The 19,938-nt window shown below is 38.8% G+C and overlaps 1 protein-coding gene across 1 annotated transcript; it reads left to right on the top strand.

Annotated features, from left to right (window-relative positions):
- Positions 1-7,318: 7,318 nt before the first annotated feature.
- LOC134284734 (all trans-polyprenyl-diphosphate synthase PDSS2-like) lies at positions 7,319-19,593 on the top strand. Its single transcript, XM_062843924.1, has 4 exons — positions 7,319-7,710; positions 18,269-18,595; positions 18,673-19,082; positions 19,142-19,593. Exons 1-4 carry the CDS (start codon positions 7,352-7,354, stop codon positions 19,411-19,413), a joined length of 1,368 nt encoding a protein of 455 aa, XP_062699908.1. The 5' UTR covers positions 7,319-7,351; the 3' UTR covers positions 19,414-19,593.
- The last annotated feature ends 345 nt before the right edge of the window (positions 19,594-19,938 follow it).

The following is a 19,938-nucleotide window of genomic DNA, read 5'->3' as shown; positions in this document are numbered from 1 at the left end:
AGTTTAACCATCATCAAATAGTGGAGTCGATGTTGATGCCACGATAGGTCCTGACGTCGATAATGTCGTATCCCAAGTAACAATTCCATCGCTGATTGGTTTTGTTTGATTTTTATTAATGTTTTATTACAGCAATAATTAAAACTCACAGTTTTATGACTGCTTTTATGAAAACCATTAATAAACATTTTTATAGTATACTTGAAGATATCCATAAAGACAGATTTTAAGAGTAAACAAAACTTTCCGATATGTAAACCTTCTGGCAATCATTTTTACCGCAATAAATTTGTTAAAACTCTCAACAGATGGCGATCCGTTCGATTAGTAACGACATCTGTTGGTGGAAAAGCAGAAACTACGACACTGCTAGGTTTATTGCGGTCATCATAAAAGTAAACTCGCTTTCGTTTTATTTTCGCTGATTATGGTCGTCGCCATATTGAAGAATTAGTTTACGTGAATGAAAAATAGTAATTTTGCTTAAATTAGCAATGAATTGGTAGTTTTCAACCATTTTCATAACATGCTCACATAAATAAACTCTCTCTGCTGAGTTTTCTTGTGATTCGGGATAGTTTTACTAAATTCACAAATTGATTTACAAATTGAACTACGCTGCTTCAAAGCTACAAATTTATTCAAATTATAATAAGTATCTAAATGCTATTTCATATATTACTTACATTTCTGTATTATTTGAGTGATTTCCTGACTTATGTTCCCACTAAAAACAGCTAACTTCCCTTTACTACAGGGCTTCTACTATGCTTGCTGCGCATGTGTATTTTTCAAAATTAACTGATCTCAGACAATAGGCATCGAATTCAATACATGCTATCTACGAATTATTGTGTGTGGTTCTCAAGCGAGCCTATTTATATTCGAATATCAATCATTGAAGTTTGTTGAACATTCAGGGGTGCACAAATTGAAAGCCGGTTGTTTCACCAGCTTTATCAGCTTGCTACGTAACGCAGTAGTTACCGCAACATCCCCCTCCCCGTGAACAAGCGCTTTCTTCTCATCGGTTGAAATTACTAACTTCCTATACGTATTTCTGACACTTCCAACCTTGTCGGTAGTTTTACTATTTCTGCATATAATTGTTGTCACATATCTTTTTAACCACAAGGTTCCTACTTCTTCGTATTTTTCTGTTATAGATACCCTAAGCGGTAGTAAAAGAAGTGTATAGAATCTGAAATGCGCATTCTCCTTTTTCTGCTACAAATAACCGTCGGTCGAAGGAATGACCACTGACGAAATCTGCTTAAAAGATGAACACTTAACTGGCAACAAAATGGAACGCGAAGTTAATACGTGTGGGAACTCCTGTATCTCTTTAGGCACAACTTTCTTCGTAGTAATCGGTCCAACTCCTGAAGTTTTCTCAATCGCTGTTTTTCTGGGAGTCACAACTTCCGGTACTGTTTTTTCGCTCGGCATCGATGGATCGCTATGATATTTGATATTTTTTGACTATTGAAAAATTGTTGCTTGAAAACATTTTTTCTATTGAAGATGGAGTCATGAGCCGCCATTTTTTTTTCGCCACTTCAAATTAAACAAATTAAATATTTGCATCGGTTTAATGATATCTACTATGTTAATCAGTTTTTTCATTAGCTAGTTATTTTGTTTCCGAAGATCTGGCTTTTTCAGTCTTGGACTATTCAAAACGGTGTGGAGTTGCGATGGGGATCTCGGTCGCGTTGCATTGTTCGAATGAAAAAGTGAAAAGCGACACGTGTTTGGGGCAGGTGCACATTGTCCTTCCTCGTGAAGTGATGAAAATGGATGCCAACAGTATTGCAGAAAATTGAAGGAGTCAAGGAATGGTTGCGGTCATCCGAGGACATGGAACTGGGTGAGATCATTCCGAGTTTTTTTTTTCTTTACATCCTAGAACGAGTTGGGGAAATTTCGCCAATGCGTTTTCATGAGGACTCCTGGAGTCTGGTAATATCTGCAAATTCATCTTGTTGCTCTGGTTCTAAAAAGAAGTAATTGCAGCTCACAACAGTCACTGAGCAAATTAAAAATAATTGGCTAAATTACCTCAACGGCTGTCGATCACAGGTAACACATGGGACTACTCTCAGTAAAATACATAATTCGAAAATAGCTATCTAGCTTGAAAGTTTATTCTCCGTATCTCTAAGTTCAATACTGTGAGAAGCGTGCGACTATTTTCGTCAGTCGGTCGGTTTTCTCGGTAGGGAGAAGGGGACGCGAATATTGAATGCGGAATCGAAAGCGCGCGATAACTTTCGTGGGAAAGTCGGTTTTCACGGTTAAGTAAACGCATTGATCGTTGACGCGTTTAATATTGAACGATGGTTGACGTATGTGCATTACCCTTACTATCGCGACCAAATAAATCATAATCGGGATGAAGACCGTGTCGTGTATTTTCATATAACTAGTGGATCATATCACGTACCAAAGGTGTCTCCAAGATCCACACTTTACCCTACCCTACTAACAAATACTCCTTCCCGAGACAACTGTGGGGATACTGTGGATTCCACGGTTTCTAGTAACAACGGTTGTCGAACTAACATTCCTTCCCCTTTCCTGATGACCGTAAGGACGTGGCCGGCGCCGTTATTGACTTTAAAATATTGAACTCTCGAATTGTGCACATTGAGAGTATGTGGCTAGTCCCAAGAACCATTCATTGGTTCTCTGTGCAACTTCGATTGGTCTGGTCAATCACGGAGTAGCAACTACGATGTGTACGGTTATCTTTGCTTTGATTTGCTTTGCTTTGCTTGGACTATTCAAAACGGTGTGTTTTGCTTTGCCCGACGATTCGGCTCTTTTATTGGGCCTTGTTACATTGGTGTAACTAGGAACAATTGACAGCTATCCCCTTGATAAAGGCCCAATAAAAGAGCCTAAACGTCGGGCAAAGCGAAACACACCGTTTTGAATAGTCCAAGGCTGAGAAAGCCAGATCTTCGGAAGTAACAGAATTCCAGTCACACTCATCCAGCACTAGTTATTTTGGCTATTACAACCTAAATCTGTGAGGTTTATTGGACAAATGTTTGTCCGGTTCTTGAAATTTTCCCACAATATATAGATTCAAAGTTTTTTAACATATTGTTAGTTTTCATAGAATTCCTGTGTATTTGTAATGTGTTATTTATAATTTTATTGAGAACAATAACCTGCTAGTATACACTTTAAATGAGGTCAGCATTATTTATTGAAAAATACTTTCCCTTAGACATGCCAAAAGCTCATGCAAGATAACAAGCGAATATAATAATAAAAAAAGGAATTTATTGAAATACTCTTCGAAAGATATCTCGGTAACCAAATGTCCAATCGAAATAAGATTTCAGGGCATTTTACAAGGAAAGTGTAACTTTCATTTGGTGCTTAGAGAACCCAAATCGGTTGACAGACGGCTGAGATATTTATTATAATACACTTGGTCAAAAATCTCTCAAAAAGCTAACCTGTATTACTTACTCCCAAGTACTCTTCGAAAGATATCTCGGTTACCATCGGTGTCCAATCCTAATAAAATTTTATAGGGTTCTACTAGGATGTTGTAGTTTTCATTTGGGGCCAAGAGATCCCAAATCGATTAACAGATGGCTGAGATATTTACTATGATACACTTGGTAAAAAATCTCAAAAAGTTTAGTTGTATAACTCCTAAGTACTCTTCAAAAGATATCTCTGTAACCAAATGTGAAGCCGGGGCCCGTGGCGTAGTTGGTCACACGTTCGCTTCATATGCGGATGGTCATGGGTTTGATTCCCAGCCCCGGCACTTGCAATTTTTCGTCAGTTGCTCTTCCCCCGAGAGCGGCTGGCATTGACCCTCTTCTGAGCTACGGCTCAAACGAACCAGGATACTTGGACATCGGCGAACTGCAACTCATAATGGACCCCCAATCGGACCGGAAAAGGAACAATAGCCACACATCCACATCCTCGTGCTCTTCATTCTACCATTAATAGAGTAGAACAGTGAAAGATGCACACAGGCAACCAGTTCAATATAGAAGAATAGAATAGAGTACATCTAGGCGCTGTACAAAGTCTAAGTGCAGCTGTCAATTGTTATCGCTCACGTAATGCCCAAGTGGACAATAGAGCTGTAAATTAGGTTAAGTGATTAAGAATAAAAAAACCAAATGTGCAATCGAAATAAAATTTATTAGGATTCTACTTCTACTAGGATGTTGTTTGGTGTCAAGAGAATCCAAATCGGTTGACAGACGGCTGAGATATTCAATACTTTGTTAAAAATCTCAAAAAGTTTAGTTTTATTACTCCTAAGTACTCTTCGAAAGATATCTCGGTAACCAAATGTCCTATCGTAATAAAATTTAATAGGTTTCTTCTAGGATGTTGTAGCTTTCATTTGGAGCTAAGATAATCCAAATCGGATCCCGAGTAGAAGTAAAAATCAAAACAATATCATCACATGATATTCCTCAGTGACGTACTCAAGATCATAATTAGCTATTGGGTTGTTTGACATAAGAGATAAAAGATCAAAAATAAGATCAAAAATTAGTATGGGGAAGAACATAATAATATCTTATTTTGATATTATAGGATCAGACTAATATGTGGGGAGATCTGGGCTGTAGCACATAAAACCAATATCATAAAATAATCTGACAGATGGATTAGAGTAAAAAAAATAAAAACGGCCGCGACCAGAATCGAACTCAGGACCTTGTGATTTATGAGTAGTGACGTGACCACTGCACTATGACTCATATCTGAAAATAGGAGATGACAAGAGCATCAAGTTCTACGTTTTCCAAGGTATTTGCGACTCGCATGGTAGCTGTGTTGGTTTGGTCCCGCCATGTTGTAGATGAGTGTGTGAAAGAACTAATTTTGATCTTGAATAGTAGTTTTTATATCTTACAATTTTCGGATGTTATAGATGAATGTGTGAAAGAACTGATTTTGATCTTGAGCAGTAATTTTCAGATCTTTCGATTTCTGGATGTTGCAGATGGAAATGTGAAGTGCTAATTTTGATCTTATGCTGTATTTTTCAGATTTCCAAATGATAAATGTTCTATTGCAGAATATTAATACAGTTTCCACCCAAAATTTGCAAACTGAAGCGATAGTATGGGAAATAAAAATAAATTAAGGCTCAATTTCAAATTGCATATTTTCCTAAACTAAGAGAGCACATTTCTCTAGATGATTTTACATTTTATGCCTATTCTCTGAATTGATAACGAAGCTCTTCAAGCCATCAAAAAATCAGCTAAAATCTAGCACTTCACTGAACGTGCCCAATTGTGAACTGTCGCCCAGAAAAGCTTTGGAAACATTCAGAAGATCGTAGTCATCACGACTGTCGTCTATTCGTATATCCGAGGCAGAATCACTACGCAATTTGTTGGTTGAAACTCAAAAAGCTGGTCGTCTGCAGCGGTATGTTTTGTTGAATCTAGAATCAAATGGTCCGTTTTTTTTGCTTAGCGGGTCGATAAAGCTCCCAAATTGTCCGGTGATGCGGAATCCGCATCTATAAACCCACTTATTGAAAATGAAGGCCACTTCTACTTCCTTTTTGTCCCAGTGCTCGTTTGTTAAATTTGTGGTGGACATAAGGGAACATCTATTTATTACGAAACGCTAAATTTGACATTTTTGAACTCGGTGCGGTGATTGGTTTATTAGGATCTGACGGTCTCCATAATGAGTTTTTGTATGATAACTCCAACTTTTTTGTATGAGTCGTAACGCTATGATGTATTCCCTATTCCCCTGAAGGGTTACGTAATTTATTAATCCCCTATCTCCTGAAGCGTTATTTGGGGACGGCGCATAATGAAAGTAGAAAACCTAAAATAGTTTTCATGCGCAATGTTGGGAAATTTCGACATATAAAAAAAAAAAAAGACACGGACAACATCTTCAGCTTTCGGCTGTACAGACTGTTTCAAACTTAACATTAGACAACGGACAACGGAGCATGCACCAGTGGAAACGGAGAAGAAACTATTCTCACGAAAAGTTTCAACACCCGAAGCGGGAATCGAACCCTCACCCCATAGCATGGTGCGACCATAAGCTTGGTGACCCTAATCGCACGGCTACGAGGCTCCACATACAGCGGGTTGCACAAGGGTTTCTAAAGATCAAATTAAGTTCTAATTTTGAAATCATATCACGGTGAGATATTGAGCAGATATTTGACAACTTTTTGAATATCTCATCAATATCATTTTAAGATATGACATCAAAATGTGATCGTTTTAAGATATGATTATGATATTTATGTCTACCCGGGTTATGCCCGAGCGGTATATTGTATCTTATACTAGATTAAACACAATTTTGAAGTCGATTTTTTTCATTTTTGACTATGGGGCACGTTCAGCGTGCCTGTCTGGATCATATTGACCCCAACATCCTACTAGGGTTAAATTGAATTTCTATCTTAGAGTTAATCACAGCAAAGAATCGGGTTTGCTCATAAAAGTCCAAAATTACATCCACACTCACGGCAACAACTAGTATAAGGTTAAAATTCACAAATACAAAACCATCAAGATCATCAAAATAAAATAAAAAGTAATGCTTTTGAAAAATGGTATTACACATAATTATGTACAACTTAGTACTTTGTAAGAAATTTGATTATATATTAAGCTAAATGTTGTGTTCACATATGAACAAGTGAAAAGAGATTCATTAGATAATAATAATAAATTATGTGTTTTAAATTTCACACAGCATTTTTAGGTTTAATAAGATTAGTAACATAAAACCTAACCACTAGTCCTGAGTATAAGTTGAATAATTTGATTCAAAACTGTGGAAAGGAACATCGGTGTAGTACTTACTGCTTCAAGCATACTTATTCATCGATCACCAATTTAGTGCCGGATCCACGCTATTTACCCAGTTTCAACACACAAAAATAAATTACCTTCGAATACGGCATACCTAAGACCTTAGCAAAGTTCAGCTTCGTCATGGTGTTTGTTACACCTGCGCGATCTTCCCCAGTTACATCGCGGCCAACTGCACCCAAAGTAGCGTCAACCAAAAGTCTATCAAGGGGCTTCTCTACACAAACCAAACCACCTCATCTATACCACAAACTATACGCTCGATTTGATCTTCGGCCTTTCAAGTAGGACCATGATAGCTCCTGCGCCGCGCCATATGCGGTTGCACCAAAGAGTCAACGGAAAAATTCGTGAGCAAGCACTAAAAGTTAACGACAAGCAAGCGTTGTTGGGTCTTGGCGGGCAACTGATCGAAGGCGCGCGCTCTCGGTCACCCATCCAGCGTGTGTGGCTGTAGGCAAATTCGAACACGGCACAGCACAGTCTGCATCATGGCTCTAAGTAGGATGGTCGTCTCGCGGTGTCTGCTGCTCAGGAACTGCTCGGTTCTGGGCGCACTCGGTTCTAGTGGTCCAGCAGCGGTGGCGGTTCTCGGCGAGCGGACAACAAATCCGGTTCGGTGGATTAGTGCCAGCTCCAGAGCCGGTGAAAAGTTGGCCCTGGCCAAAGCGGAAGTCAAGGGAGTCCAGAAGCACGACTGGAATCGAGCCGTTAGCGAGGCGGAACAGATCGTGGGCTATCCGACGTCGTTTCTGAATCTACGGTTTTTGCTCAGCGACGAGATTGCCAATGTGGCATTGCATCTACGAAAACTGATTGGAAGCAATCATCCGTTGCTCAAGTCCGCCAAGTAAGTGCTTTTGACGGTGATTTTGGACGGTGTGAATCGAGAGGATTTCGGTTGTTTCGCGATGGCCATTTGAGTGGGTTGTTTGATCGTGTGGATAATTGAGGTGTTGTTTGGATGATCTTAGGTAACTCGCTTCGAAGGTGCTGTGAAGAAAGTGCGAAGCTTTGGTTACCCATTGAGTGAAGGGGGTGGTGTTCCTGGATATTGTGAAGAATATTGTTTGTGATGTGAACCAACCATGATCAGCAGTTGAAGTGAATGGTTCTATATATTGCGTCGTTTGAGTCTGCAAAGAACAACAACCAAATTATACGTTCAATCGGCGGGTTATTAGGCGGAGTGTGTGCACCATTACCTAGCATCATTAAACTCGTTTCAGCAAGGACAGCCTGATTGAGCTCCTATGTACCTTTCAGCAAAGGCAATGAGAGCGGACTGTATGAGCAAGTGTCGATCTTGGGTTGTTAGAATAAGCCAGAATAGACTGAGGCTATGTGATCAATATACTAGTATGGACTATGGAGTTGTATTGCGAGGTAGCAGTCTGCTTAGCAAAATATGAAGATCAATTTCTGCAAAAACTTGACTCCGGAAATTTAGTGGTAGAATCACAATGACATTAGTAGTCTGAGAGGCTACTAAAACGATTACTGAACAGATTCATGTTGATTTTTTCGTAACTTTTAACAAAAATACAACAAAAAGAAAAACGACGTTTCAATAATCTGTTTTTAGTAGGATGAAAAAAGGACTGCTTTCTTTCGAAAGGAGGCTTTATTGGTGAAAACTTAACTCTGCTAACTATCATGACTTTTGTCCATACAAAATTTTCGGAATTTGTATGAAGCGTAGACTTTGATCGGACCCCCCCCCCCCCCCCCCCCCCCGTCCCCCCTAAGAGTCTACGTAGCTTTTGGACAGGCCCTCTTACCCAAAGTATCTACAATCTACATTATTTCGAGAAATCACTATGAGATTGGCTAGCACGGTAAGGAATCGTTTTTTTTTAACAGGTACTATACTGAATGATTTCGTGAAATGATATTCAGCTTGTAGACATACAGGGAGGCACTTTTTGAATAATTTTTAAGGGTTTTGGTCGACTAATGCAAAACCATTCATGTGTTATTAAGGAATCATTGATAACACAAAACACGCTCACGTTTGTGTATCGCAACCCGTGCGAAGCCGGATAACAAAGTAACATCACTTTGATAACAAACTGTGAGATCGTGTTCGGTGTTATCATTTTATTATTTTTGTTATCATCCCCAGCAGAAGAGAATCACAACAACGAAAGTTGTTTTAGCAAAATAAATGATTAAAGAATCAGTTATTTTTATGTTATTAACATGACATATTATGTTATAAACTTGTCTGTAATAAACGCCAAAATAACAAATACCATGACAACACAAATTTCCAGGAAGACCATTTTAACTATTCAGGACGCGCGCCTATTTAAACCAGAGCGTTAATGATTAATCAAAAATTTAATCATGATTAATGATTAATGATTAGATTAATCAAAAATCATTAATCATAATCACAAAAAATATCGATTAATCATTAATCATTAATCTTAATCACACTACTTCCGCAATTTAATCATTGATCAGTAATCATAATCATAAGAAAAAATATTTAATCAATCATTAATCATTCATAATAAAAATGATTCACCATATAAAATATATTATCCAATTTGAATTATTTTCAATGCTGTGTTGAATAGTAGACCTTCTTTCAGAACCAAGATTGTGCAAAAGAAAATTTTAAAATGACAGTAACTATAGCAATGGCGGCTTGGGGACGTTTATAGGGACGAGCAGAGGAAGGTTGCAGCGGGTCAAAAAGAGGGTTCAGCGCGGTACCAGGATGTTGCAGGGGTGTTTTAACAAGCAACACGTAGAAGGTGCCATTAACAAGCAACACGCATGTCATATAAGAGTTTTGGCAGCGTAAGTTTTGGTTGTATATAATTTTAGTTGATGTAATTCTAACACAATGCTAGAATTACGTCAAACTAACTTTCATACAACCAAAACTGGCGCTGCCGTAACTCTTATATGACATGTGTATTGCTTGGGAGTAGATCTCAAGAGCATTAGGGGCTTTCAGGGTCCTCTCAGGGAGCTTCAGGGATTCTAGGAGTTTTAAGGAGTGCTTTAGGGGGTCTCAGGGGCATTCCAGGGGGCTCAGAGAATTCCAGGGGAGTTATAGCGCATCTTAGGGGCATTTCAGGGGTGTACCAAGATGTTTTAGGGGCGATCAAGGGGGTCTGTAAAGGTTCCAGGGGGTCTCATGGGGCGTTTCAAGGCATTCAGGGGGCTTGAGGTCTCAGGAGCATTTAAGCATTTCTAGGGGCTGTCATGGATGATTATGGGGGTATCTGGGGCAATTCAGGGGGTCTCAGGGGCATTTTAGAGGTCATTTCAGAGGCATTTTAGAGGTCTATTTCAGGGGATTCGAAGGAGTTTCAGGAAGTACATGGAGGTCAGGTCGGAGACATTGATTTTCGGAGCAGGTTTTAGGTGCGTTTTCGGCAGCATTTTAGGAAGTTCCAGAGGATCTTTGACAGTTTTAGGAGGCGTTACGGAGGTTCTTTCGATGATTTCGGAGGGTCTCAGGTGCGTTACACAGTTTCGGAGGCATTTCAGGAAGCTTCAGAGGATTTTTGGAAGGTTTCAGAGGCGTTACATGGTCGATTTCAGTGCTTTAAGAGGGTCTCAGGTGCGTTGATGGCACAAATTTCCCAAACAGAGGATAACGTGCCACTGGAGCCGACAGCTGATACCAGGTGCGTTACATGGAATCCGAGGGGATTTTGGGGTATTTCGGAGGTATTTTAGGAAGCTTCAGACGATTTTTAGTGGGATTTAGAGCGGGATTAAGACATATGCGGTGCTTTCGTAGGGTCTCAAGTAAATTACATGAGGTCCGTGGGGGTTCTGAAGGGATTTCAGAGGCGTTTCAAGAAGTTTCAGAGGATTTTCAACAACCTTGAAACGCCCCGGAAAAGCCTGAAACTTCATAATGCTCCTTAAACCCTCCTGATATTAACCTACCTTAAATCATGATAATCAATATGAAAAAAACTTTAAATCTCTTGGAACGCCCCCAAAACTATCTGAAATGCCTCTGGAATGCCCCTGAAACCCCTTTTATACTATTGAAACGGTCGTGAAACTCTCGTAATCCTATGAAAGAAAAAATGAAAACTGACGGAACGTCCTTAAAATGCTCCAGAAATGTCCTGAAACGCCCTTGATTGGGCTTTCTGGGAACTTCCTGGAAATCCCTTTGACCTAATCTCAAATGCCCAGCATGAATGACATAAACAATGTACAAATTTTCCTCTTTTCATGCCAGTTCAATTTATGCACCCCCAGCCAATGGCATTAAGAGAGGTTCAATTAATCAATAATCATAATCATGAATCATCCTAAAAATCAAATTAATCATCAATCTTAATCATTAATCTTAATCATTAATCACAGAAATTGGAATTTTAATCACCAAGGATTAATCATGATTTTTTTGTTAATCATGAACGCTCTGATTTAACCCTTTGTAGCCGGATTTTTTTCCAAGTGTTATCATGGAGTTTTTTTTTCAACGATTTTCTGTAGTTTTGGTGATCAATAGCATAAAAACGATAGAATATTATGCAGAATATTTTTTCTGGATATCCTAGGTCATCCAAACTATTCTTGAGTTTTGATCCTAAAGTCTACGGCTGTAATGGTAACTTCTTTCATTATACAAAGCTACGATTTGTAATCTGTCATGTCCAGTAAATGTTCTGAAAGTTCAATGACCAGTATCAGATCAGTCGGGATATCCTAGGTCATCCATACCGTTCTTGAGTTTAGATCCTAAAGTTTATGGGTGTAACGGTAGTTAAAAGCTACGATTTGTAACCTATCTTGTCCAGTAAGTCTTCGGAAAGTTACAGTGGTTGTTTTTATCAACTAAGCTCCATAACAGTAAGGAAGCCCATAATATCCCAAAAATATATAACAACGCTTATTGTTCCTCCTCTAACTACTTTGGTAAGTACAGTGGATTATGTAACACTACTTAACGTAGTGGCAAAAGCTATTAGCATAAGTGTAGACCAGACGCTATGGTCTCCGGAGTAGTGTCGTTGATCTGGGATATCTCAAAACTATCTCATGATATGCCAGAGGGATTACAGATTACAGTTTATAGTTCATTGTGAGAATAAATACTGTTACTGTCAAGAGCTAAACTTCAGAATAGTTTGGACGACCCTCAATATCCCAAAGGTTCATAATAATATATAGTAGACTTCAGGTTGGTCCAGTCTCCGCGGTTGATTATGAAACGTTACTCATTATGTCAGATATAACTGATGTTACGAGAGTAGAACTGAAGTTCTGATCTCAAAGATAGTTTGGCAGACCTGAAACATTCCTATAGTGTCTCTTAATGATATTTGAGATTTCAAGGGCTTTACGGATGCCAGCAGATTATGCTATGCTATTATTTATGGTGAAAACACATAAAGCTTTTCTTGTAGATTCGAAGGACTTCATTATACAACCAGTTATGGGATCATTCATTTGCAAAGAATTAAATTCACTTGCTACTAGCTCAGTTCAGAAGCATGCTATCAAAATACAATGTATGGATGAATTTAACCTTGTAGTTTTATCTGAAAGTTTGCCGAATGACATAAGGGTCGCACATGCACACCAAAGTCGTGAGCGAGCTGTGAAGGCAACTCTCCACGCAGTGAATGTAAATTACATTCACGCCGTGGAGAGTTGCGTTTGCTGGTTTCTGTTGGCTTAATCATTGATGCTACGCTAGTACATTGTTCTACAAAGTTTAAGGTAAAACAAAAATGGAAATGTGTTCCAAACATTGATACGATGCTTTTGAAGCGAGTTAACAGCAAGTGAATGCAACTGATTTCAAATGAATGATCCCATCCTTGTATACAACAGTTTGGACGAACCTGAATGTCTCAAAGGTTTATAATGAAAAAGTAGACTTCATATTGCTCCAGTATCTACGGTTGATTAGCGTAACTCAGTATAACAGATATGGATACTGTTACAAGTGTAGACCTGAAGTCCTGAAATATCTAAATGACTTGTCAAGAGCTTCGCGGATCCCAGCAGATTATGCAATACTATTATTTAGGGCGAAAACACACCTGAATGTCTCGATTATAATAAAAAATAGACATTAGATTGGTCCAGTAACCACGGATAAATATGCAACGTTACTCAGTATAGCAGATATGGCTATTGTTACGAGTGTAGACCTGAAGTCTTGAACTCCAAGGTAGTTTGGCTGACCTGGAATATCCCTGTAGTGTATCTACATGACATTTGAGATTTCAAAAGCTTCGCAGATCCCAGCAGATTATGCAATACTATTATTTATGGCGAAAACACATAGAGTTTTTCTTGTAGATTTGAAGGACTTCATTATAGAACAGTTTGTACGACCCTGAATGTCCCAAAGGTTTATAATAAACTAGTAGACTTCAGGTTGATCCAGTAACTGCGGTTGATTATGCAGCGTTACTCAGTATAACAGATATGGCTACTATTACGAGTGTAGACCTGAAGTTCTGAACTCCAAAGTAGTTTGGTTGAAATATTTCTATAGTGTCTATAAATGACATTGTAGATGTCAAGAGCTTCACGGATCCCAGTAGGTTATGCAATACTATAATTTGTGGCGAAAATACATAAAATTATTCTTGTAGATTTGAAGGACTTCACTATAGGACAGTTTGGAACACCTAGAACTTCCCAGCATATAAAACACCTTTTGATATTCTTGACGAAGGTTAAATGAGTACATATAAGAGAAACCCACATCCAAATTAAGCTTTTAAAACAACTGATATGTCAAATATTTCGTTCTTCCAAATTTCATGGTGTTCTAGGTTATCAATGAAATCCTAAATACAAATATTCCCATTTATCCCTAATAAAAAACTCAATTTTCAACAACTTTGTCGAAGACAGTATTCTGTTTTATCAAATGGGTGAATTTATACAGCCGTTTCTATGTTGGGGTCATACATGACCCCTCCGGCTCCAAAAAGTTAAACCTAAAACACAGAGAACAGACATCCAGGCTAGAACAAATTTCATTCGGAAAGTTGTGTAAGGATTTGAATCTTTACTTGAGTAAGGTTGCAAACCAATACACGATGACAACACTAACGCCACCAAACACTATATTGCCACAGTCAGTGGTGAATTGAAACATTTCAAGTGGTGAATTAAATTAGTATGGAAAATTAACCGATTGCAGCGCCACGCTATTGCCACTTGTGTTGCCGAATTCAAATGGCCGTTAAATTCCTTACACAGCTTCGGAACTGAACTTGGATGTCTGTTCTCTGTGCCTAAAACTGCACCGCGCTCGCGCTGTATACGACGAGCGAGGTTTCTTTGGAAGTGTTGCACTTTTTACAACGGTGCGCGTTCTGAAGAGTTAATATTTTTTTTGTTAGTTTCAATAACAACTTAATAACAGAAAATTCGACAAATATTTTTATAGCATATTTTGAAATTAATAAGTTTTTGATAATAATCGGAGAGCAAAATTTTTTTATTATTTTTTTTATAGGTCCTCCTCTTCTTGGCGTAACGTCCTCACTGGGACAAAGCCTGCTTCTCAGCTTAGTGTTCTATGAGCACTTCCACAGTTTTTAACTGAGAGCTTCCTCTGCCAATGACCATTTTGCATGTGTATATCGTGTGGCAGGCACGGAGATACTCTATGCCCAAGGAAGTCAAGGAAATTTCCTTTACGAAAAGATCCTGGACCGACCGGGAATCGAACCCGTCACCCTCAACATGGTCATGCTGAATACCCGTGCGTTTACCGCCTCGGCTATATGGGCCCTGCTTTTTTTATAGGTATCTCAACCAATGTTTACATTCTTCAACTAAATCTGTGTGTTCTGTATATTATAACACACTATCATCCTAATTTGGTGAAATAAATTTCAGCTACTATAAATACTAATTAATAACATATTATATTTCATTTGCTGTAGCAGTTAAGTTTTTTTGCAGTCTCAATTTTACACCTGCGTGTCAGAAATATATTTTTTTAACTTAACCTAACCCTAACCTAACTTAAACAAATTATACAAAGAACTAATCGTAGCAATTGGGTTTTTAAATTTTGAAAAATGTAATGATTTTTTGTTTTTATACGAAAGAGCACCTTTTTCTGAGCCACTAAGATTTTTTTCAGATTTTTAGAACTTTTTTTTGGTATCTAAATTTTATTTCAAAGAGATTTATTGAAATCACCTTTTGACAGCTGGGCAACTGCTTGACAGCTCCACCCAGTACAAAATGCGACGAGGGGTGATTCAACAAATCTCTCCCATACAAACTTCAAATTGATTTTTACATAGGTTCCCGGGCACCAAAATTCGTGAAAATTTGGATTTCGGCTCAGTTTGGCATGCAGATTCAGAATATGGGATTATCTCAACATCGCTGAAGAAGCCAATAGAAGACTGCAACGATTTTTGACGAAAATTTGCTATGATTTTAGTTGACAGCTGTTCCAATGCTTCAATATTAGAAATTTGATGCAACTCATTAATGCTATACCAGGGAGGCAACTACAGAATCGTTTTCAAAATTGTATTTTGAATCCTCTGAAGTTGCTTCTCTCTGGTATTGCAACAGCTCGACCATATTGGGACAGCGTACAACATGGCCGATCTGAAAATTTGTTTATAAATTAAAAATTTGTTTTTGCGACAAAGTTTTGATTTTCTATCAATAAGTGGGTATAAACACTTAATGTATTTATTGCACTTAGTTTGAATACTTTCTATGTGGTTTTTAAAAATATAGTTTTTATCCAGTAAGAGTCCTAGATACTTAACATAGTCCAACCAATATATTGGAGTTCCCCTCATAGTGGCAACATGTCTACGTGAGGGTTTCAAACAGTAATGCCATATATACAGATTTATCTGTATTATACAGATTTTTGAACATCCATACAGATTTCGTTTTATATGAAATACAGATTTTTGAACTAGATGGGCCATTTTTTGTTTGTATGGGATACAGATATTTCTCCCAAATTTTGTATGGAACACAGATTTTTGGAAAGTGTGATACAGATTTTTCAAAAAAATCATCTGGCATCCCTGGTTTCAAATAAAGAGCTCTTGGCTTATGTGGAAATATGATAATTTAAGTTTTGGAAGCATTTGGAGAAATGTTCCATTTTTGCAAATAATAAGAAAAAATATCTAAACTTTTTTGCAATCTACTTCAAATGACACGCAAACTCCGCCCCTTGGCTGAGATACCTGTGTCATCTGCAAATAACGATTTTTGACATCCCTGTGGCAAATCAGGTAAGTCGGAGGTAAAAATATTGTATTAGATTGGTCCCAGTATAAGATCCAATATCTTATCAATAAGATATTGATTTTCCACATTTGCATGAAATATGCTGAATTTTTTATCGTGCTTCCATAAATTTTGAAATTATGTTGTGCTGAACGGTTGTTCATTAAGCACCGCCTAAACAACCTCGAACGTGCTATAAACATTGCGATCTTCAATCAACTCTGCAAATATTGACTTTTAATAAAGAATAAAAATAGAGAAAATCCCATCATCTGTATTAAGTGGCGCTCTCTAAGCGAATCAAGGTGGAAGCTCTCTCTATCAGTTTTCATGATTTGTCATAAGAGAAGGTGGTGTGCGTATGTTTTGGTATCCTTATACAATCAACAACACATACTTACTATCACATGGAGATTCAACATTCATCCATAGATAGCGCTGTTGTAGTATCCCCCGACCGTCAGCGGAGTGGGCATTCTTGATATTATTAATCTTTGTTTTTACGCTTATAGATTGATAAAAAACTTTTTGGAGGTGTATAAAAATAGTTTAAGCGGCATGATCCTGGCGACATTTTTTCAGTTGAAGTTAAACAATTTAACTGATATGCATGAAGTAATGTCCCACAGAATTTCTGTAAAGTTTTCTACTGAACTCCAAAAGATAAATGCTGTCAAGATTTCTACCGGAAATAGTCATCTGAAATATCCTCTAAAAAATAATAACAATTGCACCTGAAAAGTATTAATTATTTCCTTGGGAAAGAATGTCTTTGTGAGTTTCTTCATTTAACTACCAGAAATGTGTTCATAGAATGTACCTCAAATTTCTTGACTCTTCTGACAGAAGAGGTCACGTCAAATTATTGTTCACGTACGTGCATCGTTGGAGACTGGGTGAAAAGTTTGATACTTTGTTGACTTAAGTGCAAAGTCTTCGGTATACCAATCCGTGTGGTCAATGAATCACTAAAATAACTAAAACGACCGCTATGAAATGAACAGATAGCGCCACCGTGGCCTTGTGTGTTTGACGTAACTCGATTGCTGTCACTGTGTTACCGTCCATATACGGTGGCGCATTTGTTTTGAAGCGGTGAGTAGCGGAAAAGTCGGCTTCAATGATCCATTGATGATTTTACAATCAACTTATAGCGAGAGTTTTTCAACGTGTTGTACAAAATACAACAGCGCGATCACCCGATGGTTAAAAAGGTTTTGTACAGCCTTGACACCCGAATGAATCAATTTGAATTGAGCTCGAAAACGTAAAAATGTATTCTTATCGTGCCTCACTTTATTGTTAAACAATTTCAGACCACCTGACCACCTGATTCACAAACAAAGTTAGATCAATAAAACTTATATTACAAAAAAAACTCTGGAACCAAGCTGGAATAATACACTTGGACGCCCTCTGCGCATATACCGGCTGAGCTAGGTGGATCCTCCTAGTCATCATCAACAAAGTCCAACATAATCATCGACTATTCGCCCTAAAGCACCACGATCTGTCACAACATATTGTCACCCGTGTGAAAAAAGAAAGCAATCGAAAATACAGCATTGCATAAAATCTATCGATAAAACTAGTCTCCGATCAAAGCATCGTCCACCGCGAAGCCAGTTTATACGAATGATTGATGGTGTTATATGTTTTAGGACAAGCGACGAACCCGTCCCGAACCTTTTAAATTAAACCTACCCGAAACCCTACGCCACGCCAGCTGTGTGAAGCTAAGCTGGCGATAAAATTTCGAATTCCGACACAAATGGTACCCTTGATTGATAAATGAATTTCAATGAATGGGTTAAATGCTTTGAATATTCATGAGAGTTGACTGCATCGTAGAGTATTTGTTGTAGTAGAGAAACCATGTGCAGATTTTTATGTTGATTGCATTTCGGCAAAATGCCACTTTCATTTAGGTTATCCGCTAAACTTGTTTGGAGTTATTTTGGGACTCTTCCGAATCTTAAGAATAGTTTATGTGTTTTTGGAAGATGGCTTAAATTTAACAAAACCGGATTAATTTGCATTCAAATGGTTGCTCTTCGCATTGGTTCGCCTTTCTTCAGCAGATGTCCATTCGAGCGTTGCATCATTATCACAGCTTTGCTGATATTCTATAGCACGCATGCCATTTAGCAATATCCGATTTTCAATTCAAGGTCACTCATCTACAACGACAAAAGCCAGCAGGCATGGGGACTGATCATTCTGCTGATTTCCAAGGCAGCTGGACACACAGCCTCCGTGCCGGAAATGGACCAGGACCGGAGCGTTGGCGTGCTGCACTCACAGCGTGCCCTGGCCGAAGTCACGGAAATGATTCGCAGCTCCCAGTTGATCCACCAGGGCGTAATCAATCTGCAATCGATGGACAATGCCGGAAACAATTTGAGCGGCGATAGCGACATGATTTTTGGGAACAAGATCGCTTTGTTGGGCGGAGATTATCTGCTGGCCCATGCCAGTAAACAGATCGCTTCCTTAAGGTTTGTGTGATCTACGATAAATTACTCATTTGGTAAAGGTTCCAAAGACTCATTCAACGATTTTCTACTTCTAATAGGAACCAAGATCTGAACATGTTGATGACATCGGCCTACCGGGACTTGGCAGAATCCGCCTTTATAGGTGACAGTGACGATCAGAACAATCCACTGCCTTCGAAACCGGAAACTCCGGCCGGTACGAATTCTCATGAATGCGCCCTCGAAGAACTGGACTTTGAAGACGTTCGAGACAACATGGAACCGATGCGTATCGAAGGAGTTATGGGACATCCGGAGAAGGAGTGGTCCCTCAGACACGTACTCGGCGGAGGGAGCCTTCTGGGCAAGAGCTGCCACGGAGCTCTGATGCTTGCCGGACATCCCGAGGAACTCCAGAAACAGGGTTACCTCTTCGGGAAGCACATGTCCCTGGCTTGGCAAGCTTCGATCGAGTTGCAGCCATTCCTGCTCAATCAACTACCTTTAGGTAAGATCGTTTGTGTAGTCTCCCCAATTTGCATTCAACAATATCTCCCCCTCCAACAGGCACCAACTTCAGTTTGGTTTCGGCACCGGTTCTGTTCCACTTGGAGTACGATCCAAGCGTCTACGAACTCATCGAACCGGGCAAGAACTCGATCGAAGACGTGGACTACGCTGCGCTGCATCGGGAGATCATTCGCGGACCCGGCCTGGAGAAGACCCGAAACCTCCAGAAGAAGCACAGTCTTGCGGCGATGAACGTCCTGGATCGATTTCCGACGACCGACGCCCAGACGGCACTGCAGAATATCATTCTGGCAATGCAGCAACTGTAAGAATGCAACCTATGTTTTTTTTTTAAATTTATGTATCTGTTTGTGATTATGCAAATTGTGCAATAGTTCGTAAGCGTTTGGCATTTCTGTCCATCGAATTTTGTTAAGATTAATGATGTGTATAATATATTCCTGTGTATAAATAAGTAAATCAACATACTAATTTTTAACAAGAATAAATCTTGCTTTTTTGGTATCATCCCACAATATCCACAAATGGTAGCTGAAAAGAAATCACTTGCTTCGAAGAGAAAAAAAAAAATATGATGAATGCGGCGGCTTCCCAACAAGCGGAAACACTTTGATGGGTAAAGTATGAGCTAATATTCCAACTCAAGGCCTTTCGCTTCACATTGAAAAGAGGACGCAGCACATGGAAGCAAAGCGTATGGTCATTCAACACGCGTAGAAATGATGGGCTTGTTTTGGAGCTTGGCAAATAGAAAATGTTTGAACTGTTTGGATAAATTCAATACGGGTAGGAATGTCGCAAGGGATGTGGTGCTTTTGTTATTGTGTACAAAC

This window comes from Aedes albopictus, unplaced genomic scaffold (assembly GCF_035046485.1).
Source record: "Aedes albopictus strain Foshan unplaced genomic scaffold, AalbF5 HiC_scaffold_65, whole genome shotgun sequence".
Classification (NCBI taxonomy): Eukaryota; Metazoa; Arthropoda; class Insecta; order Diptera; family Culicidae; genus Aedes; species Aedes albopictus.
Note: the sequence above shows the minus strand (reverse complement) of the source record. Positions and strands in the feature narration are given on the sequence as shown.

What these genes read in the sequence shown, in the direction of transcription:
- LOC134284734 (XM_062843924.1), top strand. Translation starts at nt 7,352, where the DNA reads ATGGCTCTAAGTAGGATGGTCGTCTCGCGGTGTCTGCTGCTCAGGAAC. An exon ending in AAACAGATCGCTTCCTTAAG is followed by an intron (nt 18,596 to 18,672) that starts GTTTGTGTGATC and finishes TACTTCTAATAG; the next exon opens with GAACCAAGATCTGAACATGT. An exon ending in GCTCAATCAACTACCTTTAG is followed by an intron (nt 19,083 to 19,141) that starts GTAAGATCGTTT and finishes CCCCTCCAACAG; the next exon opens with GCACCAACTTCAGTTTGGTT.